The sequence below is a fragment of the Phaethon aethereus genome (assembly GCF_964289735.1).
Source record: "Phaethon aethereus genome assembly, chromosome: 23".
Classification (NCBI taxonomy): domain Eukaryota; kingdom Metazoa; phylum Chordata; class Aves; order Phaethontiformes; family Phaethontidae; genus Phaethon; species Phaethon aethereus.
The window spans coordinates 7,285,428-7,306,641 of NC_138599.1; the positions used below are offsets into that span (position 1 = coordinate 7,285,428).

General features: G+C 57.6%; 1 protein-coding gene across 1 annotated transcript in view; it reads left to right on the forward strand.

Annotated features, from left to right (window-relative positions):
• Positions 1-20,540, forward strand: part of KIRREL3 (kirre like nephrin family adhesion molecule 3) — a gene marked incomplete at its 5' end in the record, with an annotated part of 342,172 nt that extends 321,632 nt beyond the window's left edge. Inside the window, 7 exons of the mRNA XM_082010028.1 lie at positions 3,149-3,249; positions 3,367-3,565; positions 4,731-4,766; positions 7,877-7,984; positions 11,982-12,091; positions 19,263-19,349; positions 19,861-20,540. Coding sequence (XP_081866154.1) covers positions 3,149-3,249; positions 3,367-3,565; positions 4,731-4,766; positions 7,877-7,984; positions 11,982-12,091; positions 19,263-19,349; positions 19,861-20,304 — 1,085 coding nt within the window. The 3' untranslated portion in view covers positions 20,305-20,540. The remainder of the gene's footprint in view (positions 1-3,148; positions 3,250-3,366; positions 3,566-4,730; positions 4,767-7,876; positions 7,985-11,981; positions 12,092-19,262; positions 19,350-19,860) is intronic.
• Between the last annotated feature and the right edge of the window lie 674 nt (positions 20,541-21,214).

A 21,214-nucleotide genomic window follows, 5' to 3' on the forward strand; every position in this document is an offset into this window, starting at 1 on the left:
AGAGCTGGGAGCACAGGAGGGGCTGGCCTGCTGCACTGCTTGGTCAAGAACATCACGGTGTCCCCTCAGCTTATGCCAGCAGCAGCCCATTGAGGGCTTCAGCGAGCGTGTCTCCACCATGCTGGTGGATGGGGAGCTGGGGATGGTCCCTTGCAATACCGGGCAGCACACGCCAGCCCAGGGCTTCTGCAGGAAGCAAGGAGTTAAACCAAACTTCCCTGCCAAACCATTTCCAACACTGCGAGGGCTCAGGAGGAAAGGTTCGGATGGACTCAAGCAGGCTGGAGAAGTTGAGGCCGTCCTTTCATTCCTTCGAGGCTCCCAAGTCGGCAAGCTGCCTTCTCTTTTGTGCTAGCCACCAGGACCGCGCAAATAAATTGGCACCGACGTGCTAAAAATAACCGCAACCAATAGCTCCATCATTTATATCCATAGCAACATTGTCTAAAGCCTTTTTCCTGCCTGTGGGCTGTCTCACGCGTAGCGCTGAATGCCAAGCCGGAGATCGGCAGCTTTCATAAGGAGCCAGAGCCTGGTGGAGAATCAAACACCGGCCCCAAATGTGAAGAGGCTGCAACTTCATGCTATTATTTCTGGGCATGTTCATCTCACAAATGGTCTTTAGTCATAGGCTATTATCATGATGATAAGCCTTCGACTCTGAACTCCTCAAGCAATAATAAAACCCAAAGCCGTTGGCATTTGTGCCATTTAAAATCCACTCTCCTTGGGGAAGATGATCCTTTTAATGATTATTAAGCCATTTTTCTCTAGCGTCACCCAGTCTTGGAGAGCTTCCAGAATTTATAAGTAACATACAACTGTTGAAATAGAAAGAAAATGGCTTTTTTTTATTATTATTATTATTTAGGCCTTGCCTACAGATCCCATCGCCTCTTTTGGCTCTGGGTTCATCAGCAATCAGGGCAAGCGAGCAGGAGGATCACCTAGCACATGTTTAGTTAGCCAAGAAGCCCATCCTGCATGCCTTGTGCCACCCTTGGGAGATGGTAGGGGCAAATGGGTGCCCATCGCGTGTCCCATCCAGGAGGAGAAAGCCCCAGCAGAAGCTTAGGGCCATCTGCTCATCGCACTTGGCTGTTGGCACGGTTCTGCTCTTGCAGCGGGCACGGGGAGCGAAGGCCAAGGCTAGCTGATGTTACCACCTTGGGCACGCTTGGAAAGAGCTATTCCACAACGGCAAGATGCCATTTGCATCCTCCCGAAGGGAGGCAAAGCAAGGAATCGACCGAACGCTCCTGAGACCCCAGCCGCCCCTTCTGAGAGACGGGCTTTCAGAGCTGCATAAATGCGAATGCACACCTTGGGAGCGTGCCTAGAACATCTTGAAGGAGAGCATTTGGGCAGAAAACCACAACAAAATGTCTTTTATTTTTTTCTTTTTCTGATCTAAAGGGGGACAAAAGTTGCCAGTAACATACAGCTATGACCATTACATCAAAACAAGTCCTGACCTTCTCCTTCACGCACAGCTCCTGCTATTACCGATTTTGGCGGCGGCTCACTTCCAGCAGTAATTTCCTGAGCTACCAGAACCAAGTTGCTGGTCAGTGAAGAGCTGGTTCTCTGTGCATCTCACCTTGGACCATCGTCGGGAAGGAAGGATAGAGCTGTATCTCAGTGGGAAGTATTTGGGGAGCGTGAAGGTTTGGTGCAGAAAGGTGTTTCTGGGATAATTTCAAGTGGCGATTGAAATGGCCAAATGAAAGCACCAGAGTGAAGAATTTAGCATTTTGAGACATTTCTGTGCCTTCTGCAAATTTATAAGTGGCCGATTTGGATGAGAATCGGTCATGAATACCCAGGCGAATCTGTTTCTTTCCACTTTACCCCAAATCCCCTGTTAAAGCTGCAAGGGAAAAAAATATTTGGGAAGAGTTTCTCACATCCACAAAGGATGGATTGATGGGAGAGAGGACAAGCACAGCAAGCTCTCCCACTCCGACCATCCCGGAGACCTGAACTCAAGACCCCACTGAGGTTCTCCCCGGCAGCGTATGGGCCTCTTGCAACAACTCCTGTTGCAGCGCGTTGGCACGTCGCTCCGAACACATCGGCGTGGGTGGGCATGACGAGCAGGTTGTATTTTCTGACAAACCCAGTGACAGACTCAAAAGCTGGAGCGACGACCCAGAGCAAACGTCCAAAATAGCCGAGCTGGGGCAGAGGGAGATCTGCCAGCCCCTGCCTCCTCCCTCGCCCTGCCCTGCGCTGCCTGCCTGCCTGCATCCCCGTTGCTGTTTTCTTTTCTGCCAGCAGCAAGCCACTCGTAGAAATGCAGATCTGCTTTAATTAAGGAGGCTAATAAACAGCAATTAGGATCCCAGCTCTTGTGCTGCTCCCTTGGGGTTCCTTGGGGTTCCCCCCCGCTTAGGGACACGCTGATCCCACCAAGCCGTGTTCTTCTCTCCAACCCTTTTTCTCCCAACCGTGTCCTCAGGATGTCCACCAAGGCAGGACAAGGACGTTTCCGTTGACAAGCCGGCTCAGCTGGTGTGTTTGGCCTCGTATCGCTCAGCGAGAGCCTTCCCCAGCCGCCAGGCTGGGTTCCTTCGGCATCGGAACGGCACAGGAGAGCCCGGCTGATGGGGTCCCAAGGTTTTTCCACCAGAAATTTCCCCGCCGCATCCAGCAGGCTGAGTGCAAGGCGCTGATGGTGGCTCGCAGGCAGCAGCTGCCTGTCAGTGCCTCCTCCTGCCCTCCGACCGCCGCCTCGGGCCCGTGGGGAGCAATTAGTGTAACGGTCGCTTAACAAATCCGGGAGAGCGCAGCAGAGGAACAGCAGGTGGGCTGGGCTCTGGCGTTGCTTCTGGAGCAAACAGCCCTCCTCGGAGGCCAGGTGCACCGAGGAGGTCTCCGCAGGGCGATTTAATCGCCGTCCAACGCAGGGATGTGGGGACACCCCGGCGCTTTGTGGGGGCTTTGCAGAAAACCAGCAGAGCCTTAAGGCAAAGCCCCCACTCTGTGTCCTTCTGCATCACAGGAGGTGAGGGAGCTGCTGCTCCATCCCTCCCCCTCAAAGGGGGTCTCCGATGTCCCTCCGTGGCTCTGCTAACACATTGCCACCAGTACCTTGTATTGCAGCCACCCGTGCTAGATGCCAGCAGCCCTCTCCTCTCTCTTGCAGGGCCACCCATCATCTCCAGCACCCAGACGCAGCACGCCCTGCACGGCCAGAAAGGGCAGATCAAATGCTTCATCCGCAGCACCCCGCCGCCGGACCGAATTGTGAGTAGCACCCCATGGGACCGCACCTCACGGGGCATGGTGGGTGTCTTGCACACCTTAGGGTGCCCAGCGGAGGGCAGACCTGTCCCAGGCTGACCCCCCTCTCTTGCTTGGCAGGCTTGGTCCTGGAAGGAGAACGTCCTGGAGTCTGGGACCTCCGGGCGCTACACAGTGGAGACGGTCAGCACGGACGAGGGCGTTATCTCCACGCTGACCATCAGCAACATCGTCCGGGCCGATTTCCAAACCATTTACAACTGCACCGCCTGGAACAGCTTCGGCTCCGACACAGAGATCATCCGGCTCAAAGAGCAAGGTGGGCATTGCTGAGGAGCCGGCGGGGGCTGTCGGGCAGCGGGAATTAGCGCCTGGCCAGGCTGTAAGAGTGGGGAGATGCTGTGAGAGGCAAGAGATGCTCAGAAAAGCTCTTGGGATGTCCAAGAGGAAACTAGGAAGGATGGTGAAAATCCTCCAGATATGCTAGCTGTAGGATTGCATCCTTAGGGTACCTGGTCCTGTTAGAGGGTCAGGAGGTGGGACAAGCCCTGCAAAATCTTTGCTTGATACAGTATTGCCCCATTTTGCCTGTCCTGCTGAAGTTGGGGGGCACGGGCCGATCCTGCACCCCTCGCTCCCCGTCCCACAGCACAAGGTGATGCCACTGCCACAGGCTGGAGGATCATTTACAGCCTTGGAGGAACAGGAACGGCTGCTCCTACCAGACCCCACTGCTCCGCGGAGATGGGAGTGAGTGGGAGGAAGGCGTTTGGGCCAGTGGCAACCCTCCACCCCAGCCACCAGCCACGATGCCAGCACGTGTTTTGCAGGGCTGGGCTTACCCACCCAGCCTGGAAGGCACCTCGAGCCATTCTCAGGGGATGGCCAGGGGATTTCCACTCTCAGGGCTCTCCATAGCAAGGGAGGGAGATGGCCTTTGCGACGAATGCTTAGCTCCTGGAGGAACTCCAGTTCTCTTCTATTTTATTAAATGCCAGGGCAGGCAGGTGGATTGTTCTCATTAAGCCGTGATTTATAGGCAAGGCTGCTGTCCAGATTAAATCAGAGCTAAATGAACCCCTTAAAATTAGCCTTGGGCTTCTTCCAATGCAAACAGAGCCAGTGGTTTTCCCAGGTCGTCTGCCAGTCAGCGGGAGCGCTCAGCAGCAAGCCTGGGTCCCGGCGGAGGGTGGCCGGGCAGCCGAGCAAGGTCGGAGCCGGCGACGCAGCATCCGAGTCCACAGCCGGCTCCGCATCCGAGATCCGAGCATCCCTGCTAGGCGATGCGAGGGGATATCCCTGCCCGGGGCAGGAGGACACCGTAGGGTGGCTGAGGATGCCGTAGGCTGGCAGGGGACGTCCCCTTCACGGGGACATCCCTGCGCTCGGAGCAGAAAGCGGAGCAGAGGGCTGAGCGCTCAGGAGGACTGGCATGGGCGCTTGGGCTGTGCAAGGCTGTGGACACTTGCTTTATTTTCAAACAGGTACGGAAATGAAATCAGGAGCTGGTATTCAAGCAGGTATGGAAATCATGAGCTGACGGTGAATGTGAATTGTCCCCAGCCATTATCGCACCTGAGGACCCAGCGTCCTCTTCCTGGCCCGGCAGCTTTCCGGCAGGGCAGGCAGGGCCGGGCAGGGCAGGAAGGGGCATAGGAAAGGTGCAGGGCAGTGACTGGGGCATGGACTGGGAAGCTGGAGCGGTCCGGTCTCCGCTCTGCCACTGACCCGCTCTGCAAGCCAACACCGCCTTTCTGTGCCCCAGCCCCCCAGCCACCCAGAGAGGCATAACGTTACGCAGCCACGTTTTCAGGTGCTGTGAAAGGGACCGCTTAAGTGCTCTCATGGGGCAAAAAAGAGGGAGAAGCACAAGTTTCCAGAGTCATTTGCAGACATCAGCTTGTCTCAGCACCTTGGGAGAGTGCTAGCCAGCATCCCTCGCAGCCAGAGCAGGCTGAATGGATTTTTGGGCAGATGCTGCGGGATGTGCTACCCTTGTGCCTTCTTCATCCTCTGCACCAGAGCAGGGTTCATGAGCAGGGCCAGCAAACGGCTCCTCATCAGCTCGCCCTTGTCTTTGGGACGCGGTTTACCATCCCAGCCGCTGCTCCCATCACTGCCCTTTTGCAGTTACCTTTTTTTTCAGCCCAGGAGAGCCCCGGGCACTTTCCCCACCCCATTCCCTGCATGATTCTCCATCACCCTCATCACCATCACTACCTGCTTCCCGCTGAGCTCTGCATTACAGATCCCACTCCCCCAAAGCTGAGAGCCAGCAAGCACTCCCAGGGACCCCAGGCTCCTGTCTCCCCTCACTCTTTTGCTCTATATTCCCCTTGGAGAGCCAAAAAAATCCCGTGATGAGTTACCACCATTGGCAGGAGCACTGCCTAGCAGGTGGCCTCAGGCCACCCGGAGAAGAAAATCCCAGTTTCTTCTTGCTGTGGCTCAGCTGGTGTGTTGGAGGATGCTGGTTTTAGGATGAGCTCCTTGGTGCAGCTGGAACCAGCTCCAGCATCTGCTGCCTGAGCTCTGGCTCGAGGCCGCAGAGCACTCAGGGGGACTTGCCTTTTCACCACGGGTTCAGCGGTCTACTCAGTGCCGCGTGAGTCACGTCACCAGTGGCCCAGCTCGAGTGACAAGTGACACATCCAGGGAGCAGCAGGCCCAGGCAGAAAATTCATGAGCAAGCCAGAAACTGAAAACATCAGCATAAACCGCCAGCTGAATCGCTTGAAACAACAAGCTAAGAGGGGAAGATTAAAGGCTCTTTTTAGATCAAATGTGAGCAGAAGTGGCTAAACTCAACCAGCACCATTTGTTTATCATCCCTGCAGTTCTCAAAGTAGGGCTCAGGACCCAGGAGGCCCCATGGCCCCTGCTAAAGGGTAACATGAAGTGGCTTTCTAACTCCCCTGTGCCACCTGGGATTAGATACCAGTGAAGAAACCCTTTGCTGACGACATGGGGAAGATGCTGGTGGAATTACGACTCTCCCCAGTCCCACCAGTAAGGTTGCGTGCCCCTTAGGAAGGCTGAAAGGCACAGGCAGGACCTGTGATCTCAGGTCCAGGACGAAACTCATGGTCAGCACCAGTTCCACACCAGTGGAGAATGAGAAATGGTTTCCTTATCACCCAGTCAAGCGGCAGCCATGAGGCTGCTGGGCTTTGCTTCTCAGCTAGACGTGTCCCCATATCCCTGTGTCCAGCAGCATTCACGTCCCCCATCTGCACAGAGGAGGAGGGAAGAGGACCACCTCTCTGCACCCGTTTTTTTCCTAAATTCATCCCATCTGTTTTCAAGGCAGGGGCCCCAAGGAGAAAACACACGTTGGAGGTGTCCAGGAAAGCGGTGAGGACACCATCACGCAGCTTAGCCAGCCATCCTGGAAAGGGTTACCCCTCTTTTGGGCCGCTGTGGGTTCACAAGAGCCTACAGTGTGCTTAACAAGAACAGGAATGGGGACCTGTAGACATCTGATGCTTTTGGGAATAGGGTCTTCGGGGTGCGGTTTATCATCCCAGCCAACAAAGGCAATTTGTGGCACCCACAGCTTTGGCGTCCCGCGGGTGGGAGCGCTGCCTGTGGCTGCCTGGCGATAATCCAGAGAGCAGGCATCATCCCAACACTCGCCGTTAAGTAGGAGCTGTGCTGTGAGGGACCGGAGGAGCTGAGCGAGGAGATAACAAGGCTCTTGGGCTGCAAATCTGACCCCCTCGCCATAAATGTGATTCCATATCCCACCCTCCCCGCACCTCGCGAGCTGCTGCCTGGGTCTGCGCAAATAAATCGGCTTTGCTGGCTGAGCCGCGCGCTGAAATCCCTGCCGGGAGCCCAACTGCGAAGTTGCTGTAGGCAGAAGGACGCCAGCACGTAAGCCCTGCGCTGCAGCAAGCTCCGCTCCCCCGGGCTGTCTCCCGCAGACCCCGCCTGCACATCCCCACCCTGCAGCCCTCGCCCACCGCAGCCGCCTGGCCTCTGCTCATCCCCAGCACGGGCCATCCCTCCTCTCCCAGACCTTGGTGGCACCCTCAGGGGCTCGGGGCAGGGTGACGGAGTTGAAAAGCCAAGGGAGAAGGCAGGAGATGGGGGTATAAAACAGGCAGAGGCTGTGAACGATGGCGCTTGGGTTAATTCATCCATATATACTAAACAGCGCCTGCTAAGGCAGCCTGTGGCAGGCAGGCTCGGTGCTCGACTCCATCCCTCCATCCCGGCTCTAACCTTTCTCCCAGCCCGCTCTGACGCCTTTTCTCTTTCTTAATAATACTGACACGCCATCTTCTTCTGCACTTCTCATCCTTTAGAGATGCTCATTCATTAACCCGCAGGGCCCTACCGAGAGCAGTTGTTAACCTGCTCCTCTGGCTCCCTCCCAGGGGAAACTGAGGCACAGGGAGGTCAGGGCTTGCACAAATTGCAGCGCGCGCCAGTGTCCCTCGGGCAGCCCGTGCCGGCGTCACCCACGCAGGGACGAGGGAGCGGGGAAGGAGGTCCATTTGGCCCCAAAACCCTCTCCAGGCTCACCACCAAGCCGCTTTCCAGTAGCTGGGGGTGGGTCCCTTGGGGTAAAGCCGCCTCTCCGACCTTCATCCCAGCTTCATGCTCCCTCTCCTTCCTCTTGCAGAGTCGGTGCCGATGGCGGTGATCATCGGAGTGGCCGTGGGGGCCGGCGTGGCGTTCCTGGTGTTGATGGCCACCATCGTTGCCTTCTGCTGCGCCCGCTCCCAGAGGAGTAAGTGTCTCCCGTCCCCACTGCATCCCGTCGGGCAGAGCTGGGGTGGACACCTGGGTGGGGGGCGAATACAGTGGGTCACAAAGAAATTAGAGGCTGAATTTACTGACAACGGCACCAGCACAATCTGCTCCTCATGTTGGTCCTCCAAATGTTCAGCGCCGGTCGGCTGCTAGCGGCAGCCCTGCGGGAAAGTGTTGCGGAGCACGTGGGAAAACATGCCGGGGGAAACGCTAATGCTCGTCAGCGACACAGGCAGCTCGGGAGGCGTGCTGGGTTTCCTGGGGGCAAAGGGATTGCAAGGAGACCCGCTCTTAGTCCCTCCCTTGGAGAAATCCTGGTGTCCAAGAGGGAGGAGCGTCCTCACTGTGCCACGTCGGTGCTTGAAAACGCTCCTCAGTTTGTGCTTTCTGTTTTAATTCCATTTTTCTTGACATAAAATGCCTATTTCCTAATGGGAAGTTACAGCCAGCTGAGGGGTTTTACATGGGACGTGTGGGTTTTAAAGCCTGGCTGCGGTGGGAATACAAGTTAAAGCGACGTTAGAGACACAGGTAGAGAAGAAGGAGGGGTAAGCAGCATGGCATCGTGTTGCCTCATTAAAAAGACACCGGGAAATTAAAGGAGGTTTGTTGGCTAAATGAAAAGACATCAAACCAGGAGGGAGAAGAGTGTGATTGTCTGGAGCATCTCAGGCCGCGGGGGAGAAGAGGAGATACTCGACGGTGCTCCCGGCTCGGGAGGCACACGGTACGGATGCTGCGACGCCAAGCTCTTTGTGCGCGTGCCAGCAAACCCGGTTGCTTTTCTTCTCTGGGTATTTTTCCCCCCTCTTTCTCTTGATCATTTGCAAAGCCATCAAAGATGCTGGGCTCCTCCTGGATTTGGGTACGAACGCACGGCCTCTCGCTGCAGAAATGTGTTTAATTGTAAGAGCGATAATGAAATCCCTGGTTTATCCCCTGTTTTTTTGAACTCTCGCAGCCTCCATTAGCAAGTATTAAAAAATTAAACGGAGGACAGTCATTGATCTTGCTTTTTGGGGAAGGATTGCTGATGGACAGGACCCAAGGCCAGGCCAATTCAATGTTGTGGAGATCATTCAGCGGTGGCGGATGATTCGAGCACCTGAAGAGAGCAGGGGCCAAGCCGTGTTATCGTGTGGGCGGTCGGACGTAAGGAGCCGTGCTTTCCCCACACCACATGGTTCGGAGCCGGGGAGAGCGTGTGCTTCGTTATCTTCCGCTGATTTGCTGTAACCAGACGGTACGGGGTTCTTTACAGGACGTACGATTTAACACTAATGCCATGACAACAGATCAAAGATGTGGTGCAAGTGCCAGGTTTTAGAGTCCCTCACGAGCTGGAAGCGTGCAGAGGACGGGGACACCTTCGGGGTAAAAAGCGGGGCTTGTCCTTCCAGGAGGGGAGAACCCCATCCCAGCCAAATGCCTTGTGTGATTCATCCCTTGGATTGCCAGGGGTAAATCAGGAATAAGAGGCATTTTCCTCACCAGGAAGGGGGACGTGGTGGCATGAGAGTGGTTTAATTCCCTTTCCTCCCCTGTGTTTCCAGTGCTATCCCACTTAGAAAGGACTTTTTGGTCTCCTCCATGCGGCGAGCTGCTGGGTCTGGGCATCTTCTGGGAGCACCTTTGCTGTTCTTCAGCTCCTCCTGCAGTCTAAGTCCCCGGTTCCCATGTGCTGGGGAAAGGTCTACAGCATCCCCGGACCAGCGCACAAGTCCCTGTGCTTCCCACAGGGCTTCTTTGCTGCTTCACTTTGGGATCAGAGCAAGCGAGCAGGAAGAGATCACCCAAGAGATCGGCAAAGATCCCCTCCCAGATCTCCCTTCCCTCCCCAGAGTGAAGCAGGAGGAACAGCTCACCCTCTTCCGGAGAGCCGGACCCAACCGGGGACGCCAGCTCGGTAGCAGATGCTTTCCGGGCGCTCCGAGAGGAGCGGGGTGCCGTGGTGCTAACGAAGCAAATCCTGGGTGCAGGGGGGTTCCCCGGGCCTGAGCCTCCCGCCGGGAGCAGGGGGTGCTGGTGGCAGTGGGGCCGCTCGGGACCCCATCACGTGGCTCCAAAAGCCACTTGGAACTGCCAAAACAGGGTCCCTCACTTTTTTTGGGCAGGGAGCTGGGAGCATCCGCAGCTAAACCAGCCCCCGAGCGACACTCAAGGTGCAAAACCCTGCAGGGGAGGACTTGGCTGTCCCAAGGGGAAGGGCTTTTACCCCAGTTTTGCAGGTGCTAATGCAAACGGGATGCTGTAGCCACCATCTCCAGCGGCAGATGAGTGTTAGGAAGGTAGGAACACCAGGCTGAGAAGGTGAGGAAAGGACTTTCGTCATGGTTAGTGGTGTGAAATCAGCAGAGAGCAGCTCAGGAGTGAGGGGACCAGCAGGGACTCATTTCCTACCAGGATGACCGCGGATTCCTCTCCCAGGACAGATACAGGAACGTTGTTGCATCATTTAAAACAACAGCCTGCGAACAAAACCCTCCGGCAGGCTGTGGGGACGGCTCGGCTCCCGGCGGAGGGAACAAGGTGACCCAGCAGTACCTCTGGAGAAGGCGTCTCTTGATGGCTGCAACCGGCCGCCGAGAGCAGCTAATGGCACTGGGGGAGGCAATTCCTGGCCCTGCTCTGGGGAGATGCAGCAAAAGCCCCTGCTGGGTGCAGCCACGCTGAGCCTGGAGGCCATTTCTTACCTGGAAAAGCAAAAAAAAAAAAGACTTTACTGCACGTCTGTGGTTGTATCTTCAGCGACTTAACGGCCCAGAGTTATTTAAGGGGGGAACACTCCTGGGAGAGATGTGCAAGACAGCAGTTAGCTTCTCCTTGTGATTAAAGACGGAGGCTCCAGCACCAGGAACGTGGTCCCAGCAGGAAAAATAAAAGCAAAAGCAGTAGCAACTTCCCAGCAAAACCCTTTGCCTTGCACCCTGAGACTCAGAGGTGTCTGTGGGTGACAGCAGCGCTGCAGACATCGAGGACACGGGATACTGAGCTAGATTAATTCAAGGATGGAGCTTCAAGCCGGTCTCGGTTGTGTGATTGGGTTTGGTTTATAGATAAAGCCACTGTCTCCTCCTGCCTTCGCTGGACTGAGCCCGAGCGCGGCCCCGGCTTGGCAGGGCGCTGCCGCTTCCTTCAGCTGGAGGTAGATCTGACGAGCTCAGCGGTTTCAGACGGTTTTTGGGTCCGGGAGGGTTGGCACAGCCATCCTGGGAGGCGAGAGCCGGATCACAGGCTGCAGCCCAGCTTCAAAGCTGCGAGCGGGTTAGATCTTGCTGTTCAGATTTGCATCCATCTCTGCTTTTCATCTCGGAGTCGCCTGGCCGTTTCTGCTCCTGCTGCTCGGTGTCTTTGGTTCAATTTTGCTAAAATGACTTCTTCAAAGCACTCCTGACACCTTCAGGGGAGGCAGAGAGTCTCTCCAGAAACGTTTGTCTCTGCCCTGCATGAAAACAGGCTGCTTGGCGCAGCAGCTGGGGATGATTTTGTCATTCCCAAAGCCCTGGCTACGTCTTTGCTCGTTGCTTGGGCTTTTCCATATGCAGCTGCACCCCAGACTCGGGGAAGGGTTTTCTCAATGGCCTCCCAACACCGAGGAAGAGCTGTTACGTCCCTCGGGAGCAGTATTTCATGTGCTCCCCACGTGTACGCTGCAGATGGGCAGTCTGGACCAACAGTCACCATCTGTTAGAGCCGCAGCCCAGCCCCTGGTAAGAGCACCATGAGCACGGCGAGAGACAGAGCAAGCTCCCAAAGGGGTTAAAGTAGAGATCTGAGCTCCCTGGAGGTGAGGGTTTCACATGCTCGTGCCTCACGGCGACGCAAATATCGCTCCCCCAATTCTGGGATACGCTTGCTGAGCCAAGGTTCGTTTTCCCCGGTGCTGCCGGACATCCTCAGCAACCAGTCGGGTCCGTGAGGATGTTCCACCATTGCCTTTGACTGAGCCCTTCTCCATCTCGCTCTTTGCCCAGATCTCAAAGGTGTGGTTTCTGCCAAGAACGATATCCGCGTGGAGATCGTACACAAGGAGCCGGCCTCGGGCAGGGAGACAGAGGAGCACCCAACCATCAAGCAGCTGATGGTAAGGATTTACTGCTTTTCCCTGTACGCGACTACGCGGGGTAAGTGTTTGATGGTAATGAGCCCAGGCACGTGGAGCTCAGCGCCGTAATCCCCACTCAAGGCAAAGATGCTCTTCCAAAATTCTTGCTGTTGAGATAGATACACATTCTCCTGCCATAAAAACTCCTCGAGTGAAACTTTGCTAATGAGGAGGGAGAACTGGGAGAGGTTTATTGCGGTAGCCCAGCTGCCCGCCAGGCTAATTGCAAAGTAAATTTGCCACCTCGCGTGGGGAAAGAGCTGCAAAACTGCAAGTAGACACGCAATAGGTGAGCATAATATCATAATGAGCTCATCAGCCAGCGAGGACTGCGCTCTCCCCGATGCACTTTAGAGAGTTACACGTGCAAAAATAACGCCTGTGGTTACAGATCGCTAACGCCGGCGGTGTGGGGCCAGCCTGGACCCGGGTCTGTAGTAACCTGGGCGGTGTCACCTTCCCAAGGCCGCTGCTTTTGCCCGAGGCGACCAAATGCCACAGGCAGGGCAAGATGCCGATGACTGAGATCCCAGGAAATTCAGCTTCAGCTCATGGACCGGCGCATCACCGACTCCTCTTGCTGGTCTCGCTGTTCGCCGTGTCTCAGCCCCAGTTTGCCTTTGCTCTTGCTTGCTGGTGTCATGTCGTAGGTGACAAAGAGAAGCCGAACAAATGGCAAAGAAAGGCGAGCAGCCAGAAAAGGTGGGAGAAAAGAGCAGATAGGAAAGGGAGAAGGGATTGAAGAGGCTGGAGGCTGCTTTCTAGGCTGTTGGGTGGTTTTTTCCTGCTCTAGCCCTCCATTCTTTGGGCAGCACTTGTGAGCATCGGTATGCCCTGCCTGCAAGTGCTGTTTGATGAATTACCGGTGAAGAGGCAAGGCTGAGCATCGTAGGGTGGGCAGAGTCGATGTCTGCCGGCGCACACACACAGCACGGGAGCCTCCAAATGGGAAGGCAGAAGGTGGAAATCTGGCCTGTTATCCCAGCACCACTGAGGTTTCTGTGCAAGTCCCCTTGTTCCCAGCAGGGCTTTTCCCCGAGGAGTCTGCAAATCCACGGCGGGATTTGCAAGGCTTCACTCGGTGGAAGGACTGTGACTGGGGTTTGGAGCGTGCTGCCGAGGTGAAGGGGAACGAGGAGCCTCCTCTCCGTAGGACCCTGCACCACCATCTGTAGAGACAGCCATCAGCAGCGCCAAGCCCAGGTCTGGCTTCCAAAGGAGGGGCTGAGCTCAGCGTAAATGCTGCTCAAGACCTCACCCACCAAGCTGGAAGCACGCACGACGCCTCAGCAGAGGAGACAAACGAGCAACGTTGACCACTGACCGGTAAATGAGGAAGAGGATGGTCGTGGGAGACCAGGCACAGAATCTTGCAGGACATCCTGGGGGCTTGCCTAGATTATTTGCCAGAGCCAGGAGGTTATTTCACATCAACGTGTGCCTTCGATGAGCCTGGTAGGAGCAGTGCAGAGCTGTGCTGTGCACGTTTCAGTAAGGATGCTGGCAGGATGGAAATGGTGCAGAAAAAAATGACAACATTTATTTGATAGCTGGCAAAAAAATGCCTTACGGGGAGAGGTTTACGGAGCTCATGTGTTTTAGCTTATCAGCAAGACTTCTGAGAGGTGGTTTGGTTACAGCACAGTATAAAGGGGCTATTTGAGTGCAAACAGAGTAGGCAGAGTTGAGCACTTTCGGATACAACAGGACAGAGCACAACAGCCTGGCTGCTGGACTGGGAGAAGGTGATTCTCCCCCTCTCCTGGCCAAATCCAGGCGCTTTTCCTGAAGATACATCACTTGGAAATAACACTGCTGGATCAACGCTGTCCAAGGGGTTGGAAGAGATGATCCGTAGACTCTTGACGCTGGTTTGGCACCAGCTGGGACATCCTACCTGGCACGGAGAAGACACCGAAGCCCCCTCCCCTGCCTGGACCAGAGCCTCCCCATCCTCACCTGCCCTCAGCAGTAAATGCTTCCCAATTTCTTTTCTCCTCGGAGTCCCCAGGGATCCCCGCTCTCCTTCATCCCCCTCCTCGCCGTTTCCAGCAGCCGGTGTGAGCATCCTCCTGGGGCCATGAGAGACCCAGGCTTCGGGTGCTAAACAGATTCCTGACAAGAGGCTCCAGATTTGTCAATGAAATGATGGATCAAGTTAAAAAAACTCAGCCTTGTTAATGAGCGGCGATGAGACCTCTCCGGCAGGAGCAGGGGAGCAATGCACGGCACCCCTTGCTTGCTCCCGACCCTCACCCCAAGACTTTCCTGCTCTCCCTTCTCCCCGTACCAGCATTATTTCCCCCGCTGCTGCTTCATTTGCCTTCCCTAAGCTTTCTGTGATACTTCCAGCTCGGGCTCAACCTCGACGGCATCCTTTGAAATGATCCTCTTGCCCTCAACGACGTTCGTAACACCTCGCAGTTTAATATCAACCGTGAGTTTCATTAACGTGCTGGCTGCTCGCACGGAGAGCTCATTAATGCGGGTGTTAACGAAAAGCTTGCAGCAGCTCCCCTCTGCTCAACATCTTGCTGCTTCGCATCAGCCTTTTCACGCCCCATCCCGGACCCTGGGCCAAGCTCCTGAGGTCCAGCGCGGCCCGACCTGCTCCTGCCACGCTTCGGGAGCGGAGACCCCCCCTCTGCACCACGGGCGGTGCCTTTGCTCTTCGCTTTCCTACGGAATCTCCGCTTTGCCGGAGCGTTTCCGGCTGCAGAGTGCCAGCGTGACTCTTCTTTCCCCCCGCAAACGCTATTGCGCTTGTTGTTCTCCAGCCATCTGTGACCTCCGCAGCTCTCCGTGCTTTTCACAAATAATTATTCGTGCATCTGTAAATTCATTAACACCTTAGGATACACGTCATGCTGTCTGATTTGCATACGCTCACATTGTCTCAGCGCCGTCTCCGCTCCCCGCCCCGTTAGCTGTTCTGCCGGGCGCTGCCTGCGGGCAGGGGAAAGGCTGCCAGCCCGCAGGGGCCAGAGAGCAAACAGCAGCCGGTGGCTGGAGGCAAAAGAGCCCATTCAAGGGGCTGATCCTGGGAAAAATAAATCGCAACAGCAGCCTTCTCGCTCCTGCCAGGGTGCGTTTCGTCGGCACGCCGATTCGGCTGCGCCTGGTCCGTGATTGTGGGTTGAAGAGCGTCGTCAGCTCCGACGTGGCATAACCTCCTCTGATATCATGGCTGGGTGATTGGGTTTTATTCCTGGCTGATTGGACCCTGCGCCTCAGTTTCCCCATCTGTGAAATGGGGCTGATGGTCCTAAAGGAGCCGTCCCCACTGCCAGGAGCAATCGTAGTAGAGACAATCCCAAAGTGACCAGCACACAAGAGCATCCCAAGTCAAAGGGGTTCCAGTGCGGCCGGGTGGACCCAGGCATCACCTTTGGTTCATATTTGGGGCAGAAAAGACAAAATAACCCATCCAGTAGACAGGTTGATGGTCTTTCCTTTCCTCACCTTTCATTCCCATCCCCACCCTGAAACCCATCCCCGTGCTCCGAGGGATGTTCCCGGTTTGTTCACAGCCTGCAGATTAACGCCGGACACGTTTTCTGCTCCGGAGCTCGGCCCAGATCCCTGCAGAAGAGCTAAAATCAAAAAAGCACAGAGGTGAAATTCAGATGCTTGGGCACAGCACCAGGCCAGCGTGCCCGTGCTGCCTCCAGCCAGGGAGAAGAAGACCCACCACATAAAAAATCACCGTGAAAACGTTGGAGACCTTTGCGGCTTTGTGGGGTCACGGTGGAGGTGGGTCACCACGAGGTCTGGACATCTACCGTGGGCGTTGCTGAGGACTGAGCTACCTCATGGCAGGTAACACCTTTAGGTGCTGGGGCGCATCAAGCCAGGCGCTGTACGAGCACGGAGAAGCTGGCATCTGCCGCAGCAAGCTCCCAAGAAAGGAAGAAGGATGCGAGAAGTGCGGCAGGACGTGCCGCGGGCTGGCTGGCGTCGCTCCGCCACCGCCTCTGCCCATCCAGAAAGCGTTTTGGGGAGAGGTGGGACGAGGGGGTGCAGCCTGGCCCAGGGGCGTTGGGACGGGCAGCACGGGCGCTCGGTGGGAGCTCACGATGTCGGGCGGTCGAGGCAGGAGCCGGCGTTTGACGGTTCCCCACTGGGAGCGGAGGAAGTCGCCGTCTCGGGAATCTATGAAACAACATCCCTCAGCCCCGGTAGGGTTTGACCCACACGAGTTTCTGAGTGCGGCTGAGTGGCACCCGCTTACCCCACAAGCGGGAAATGTTGTAATTAAACACTGTGCGAGGGAGGGGGGAGGCACCTCCCCGGAGCGAGGGGCTCGCCCTGGAGCCTGCCGGGGCTGGGGGGATGCGCAGGGCCCGGCTGGGGACTCCGCAGGGAGCAGCGTTTTAAAAACATATTGTCTCCGCTAACGAAAGCAAAGAATTTAATATCCTGCCCGTCAGGATATTAAATGCGACATCCCAGCTGAAAGTGGCTTCATTTGGCGGCGTTAAACGCGGGAGTGCTCCAGCGGGCAGAGGATGAGGAGGCACGGCGCTGGAGATGGAAAAAAAATTTTCATAATTTAAGCGCCGTTTCCCTGCTTAGAATGACCTTGAGAAGTCACTTTGCTCCTCAGGGATGCGCTCCCTCGGCGGTGGGAGCCAGCACAGCAAAGCTGACGTGACACTTCGTATCGGGGGGCTGGGGGGTCACTCCTTTGCAGCAGGGGAAACTGAGGCAAGACGTTTTGGCCATTATGGGTGCAGTGCGTCACATCCCTTAGCCACGTCGGTCCAGGAGGGACCGGTGAGGTTTGGGCATGGGGAACAGCGGCAGCTTCACGCCGCAACCAGAGTGCCCGGCCGCAACGTGGCCTCGGGACGGCGAAGGCTGCCGGTGCCTGGCGCTGCCAAGCAGGATTAAGTCCTCGCACGACATTCCCGGGATCCAGCCGTGCCCTTGCATTCAGCGGCGCTGGCAGGAGGGGAAGGATGGGCACGCAGCTCTAACAGGCAGCTTTAGCACCAGCCGCCTGCACGGCAGCAACGCGGCCGAAGGATGAAAGCATGTTGGTGCCGTAGCCCGGCTGGAGAGAACCACGGCGCCGGGGAAAAGCCTGTGCGCGATGCTGGAGCATCCCGCGCCGGCATCCGCGAGCGCGTTGCCGGCTCGTGGCTGTGCGCTCGGACACTTCTGGTCCCTTTTTTTTCTTTTATTTCCCTATCCCCCCCACCTCTGCCTTCACAATCCCTATTAATATTGGTAGTGGAGTTAATTTTTGTTCACTTTCGGCAGCTCGCTCGTGTTTACCCAGCGATGGCAAAGAGGAAGGCAAGCTAACGAGCGTCCCGCCGCCTGCTAATTAACGGCACGCGATCGCATCGGGGCTAAGCCGCCGGGCAAACTCTAATAAAGGTCGCGTTAATGGCCGGCTGTAATGCGGCGATTGGAAATGAAGCGACGCGATGGCGCTTTATGGACCGCGCTCTTGGCTTGCGCGGGGGCTCGGTGCCCTCTGACGGCGCGGGGGCTCACTGCAGCCCCCAAATCCACGGGTGCAGCCGAATCCACGGGGAAAGGCAGGGTCCCCACGGGGCTGGAGGAGCATCCCAGTGCCTGGATCGCTCCAAGCCTCGGTGCAAGAGGCGCCGTCAAATACCCCGTCGAGCCCAACTTACTGGTTCGAGGGAGGGTTTGCCAGCGGCGAGACTGTCCCCTCTCCAGGCCCTGACCGCCTGCGTCACCCACGCCGAAAAGCAGCCGGGTCCAAGGAGAAGAGGTTTTTCCTGTTCTTTCTGACCCCCTTTCCACGGGTTTTACGTGGCCGCGTGCATCCCCACCCCGTGCCTCTTGCAGCGATGCTTTGGAGGCTTCAGGGTATCGCTGGGGCTGGCGGGTGGCTGGCGGAGCAAAAAGACCCCTGCGCGTACCGGTTCAGCTGCACGGAATTTAATTCGTGGTGACACCTGTATTTACCCTGGTAAATCAATGGCTGTTACAGGCTTTTTTTTTTTTTTTCCCAGGAAAACTCAGGTACTTTAATTTATTGCATTTAATCGCCATATCAAAGGCTTTCAGGAGATGAACAGAAAGTGCTGCAGGGTGAATTTCCACAACCACTTACCATTTTAAAAAGAAGAGAAGTTGGGCAAGAAAGGGGGATTTTCAGGCTGATTTGGGGCTGCGATCAGGGCGGCTGCGATCCCAGCACCGGGGCAGAGAAACCGGGCTGGAAGCTCACGATCAATACGGGAAAAGATAAAAAAGGCGGCTGAGAAATTGGCTGATAATTATTCTGCTTCTGCACAACCCCACCTTGCTGAAGGAAGGGTAATTAAAGCCGTGGCCTAATTAATGTGTACCTTGCACCCTACTCCCCGATCGTGGTCAGCTTGCAAAGGAAAACTAATGAGGCAGAGAGAGATGGGTGAAGGCAGCATGTCAGGGCGGCAGCACCCGTCACCGGGGACCTGCGAAGGAGCAGCGGGAGCAAAAATTGACTCAAATCAAATGAAAAGGAGTTTCTCCAGCCCACCCATCCCCTCCTGACCTGCTGGGCCGGCACAAGACCCGGCCACGCTGGCAGGGCCAGGGTGGGTGAAATTCAAACCTTTTGAGAAGAGCCGGCGGCGGGGCAGGGAAGAAAGGAAGAAAAAAAAAGGTAAAATTAAGGCTTTCATGTTACAACATCGTGGGAATGCCAGAACCTCGCTGGGATTTTGTGATGTTAGTGGCCAAGTGCAGCTTAGGAGGAAAGGATGAAAAGAGAGAGAGGAAAACAAACAAACACAAAAAAAAAAAAAAGCTTTTAGTGGTTTGTTTTGGGCAAGTGGGGTGCAGGCAGCAATTTGCAGCCCCAACACTTGCCACAGTAGATTTAAATAATCTACTTTCTGCATCAGCCTGGTCTTTTTAGTCCTAAAGAGGGGGAAAAACAACTCATAACCCAGGGAATGGCATGGCCTTTGGGTGGCTGCCTGGCTCCGCTGCCCTCCGACACCGCCCTGCTGGGGTGTCCCTGGGCAAATCATTTAATCTGGCTCACAGCCAACAACCCTATGCCACTGGGGCTGACGGTGGGTGTGGGGCTCAGCTCATGTGGCGTGGGGCCACGCAGCCCTGAGGTGGGGGGGACAGCGGGCGCTTGGGGTTGCTGACAGCCGCCCGCATCCTTTCCTAGATGGACCGGGGGGAGTTTCAGCAGGACTCGGTGCTGAAGCAGCTCGAGGTGCTCAAGGAGGAGGAGAAGGAGTTTCAAAACTTGAAGGTGAGCCAGCCCTGCGGATGTGGCCCCCTCTGTGCCCAGCCCCGTGGGCAGATGCGGCTCAAAGCCCCCCCAGGCCACTCCCGCAAAGGCTGCAGCACGTGGCCGAGGCGGTGGCACCCCAGGGTGCTGAGAACCCGTCCCCGTGCCCGCCCCAGGGCAGGACCGGCACGTCCCTTGCCCAGCATGGCTTCTTCCAGGCTTTCTGTCCCTGTGCCACGTCCCCTGGCATCACCGAGGGTGTCCCATACCCGAGAGCTGTCCCTGGGCAGGGAGGGGTGCTCTGGCACCCCGGTGCTGTTTTCTGCCCCCAGCACCCTTTGGGAGATGAAGGAGGTGTGGGTGCCTCCCGCTGCCCCGATTTGGAGGCGCTGAGCTGCGCGGGGCGCGTTGGCGGCACGAGAGGACCCTGCGGGCAGGAGGGGGCGAGTGGCCAAGGGCGTCCTCTTGGACGAGCCGGGCGGGTGCCCCGAACGCACCCCCAACCTGCCCCCCGCCTTTCCCAACCCCGCAGGACCCCACCAACGGCTACTACAGCGTGAACACCTTCAAGGAGCACCACTCCACCCCCACCATCTCGCTGTCGGGCTGCCCGGCGGACCTGCGCCCCGCCAGCAAGCAGCGGGTGCCCACCGGCATGTCCTTCACCAACATCTACAGCACCCTGAGCGGGCAGAGCCGCCTCTACGACTACAGCCAGCGCTTCGTGCTGGGCATGGGCAGCAGCTCCATCGAGCTGTGCGAGCGCGAGTTCCAGCGCGGCTCCATGAGCGACAGCAGCTCCTTCCTCGACACCCAGTGCGACAGCAGCATCAGCAGCAGCGGCAAGCAGGACGGCTACGTGCAGTTCGACAAGGCCAGCAAGGCCTCCGCCTCCTCCTCCCACCATTCCCAGTCTTCTTCCCAAAACTCGGACCCCAGCCGGCCCCTGCAGAGGCGGATGCAGACGCACGTTTGAGCCCCTCCGGGGACGCTCGGGACCCTCCGCGCGGGCGCCGTGGACAGTCGCGCCCGCCGGGAGCGGCGGCGGGAAGAGGCCGGATCCGGCCCCCCCAGAGCAGGGCTGTGGGGTGGGGGACCGGCCGCTCGTCCCCTCCGGTACACGCTAAGCACAAGCCCAGCGAGGCCGCGCCGAGCCCCGGGGAGCCGTCCCCGCCGCGGCCCGACCGCGCACCGCCCCAGCCGCTCGCCGCCGCTCCCCTCTCCCCTCCGGCTCCTTCCCTCCCTTCTTGGTGTTCGGTGTCCATACTTATAGAGTCCGTTTGGGGGTGGGTTGGGGGGGCTCCCGCCACGCGGGACGGGGGTGGGGGGGGACACCGGTGGGCCAGGGACCCCCCCGGGAAGGGCCTCGCCGCGCTGTATCGCGGGAGCGCAGCGCCGCGCTCAATACAAGAGGTGTTTCTCGTGGCACGCCTGGGCTGATGGCCGCCCCGCGAGGACGGCCGGCTCTTTTGGTGACGCTTCGCCCCGGCGTGAACCCGGCCTGCGGCTTCAAGGGGGGGGACGTGGCCTCGCCGTGGGGTGCCCGGGGCGGGGAGGCCGGGAGAGGGGCCGCACGCCGGGGACGCGGGCGCAGCGGGGACCCAGCGGCAGAGGGAAACTGAGGCACGGGGCAGCCGGGGCCCCGCACCCCCCACGCCGGGGCCGCAGCAGGTAAGGGCCGGCTGTGGGGACGCGCCGGGGTGGCCCCACTCCCCCTCCAGCCCTCGCTCACCCCCCAGCCCCCTCCGTGCCCCCCACCCTGCGCTGCCCGCTCCCCCCCGCCCCTCCAGGCCCTTCGCTGGCACCCGACCCCCCCATGGGTCCCAGGCCCCCCTCACACCCCCGGGGCAGAGGGAGGTACCCCCAGGTGCCGAACCAGCCCCCCA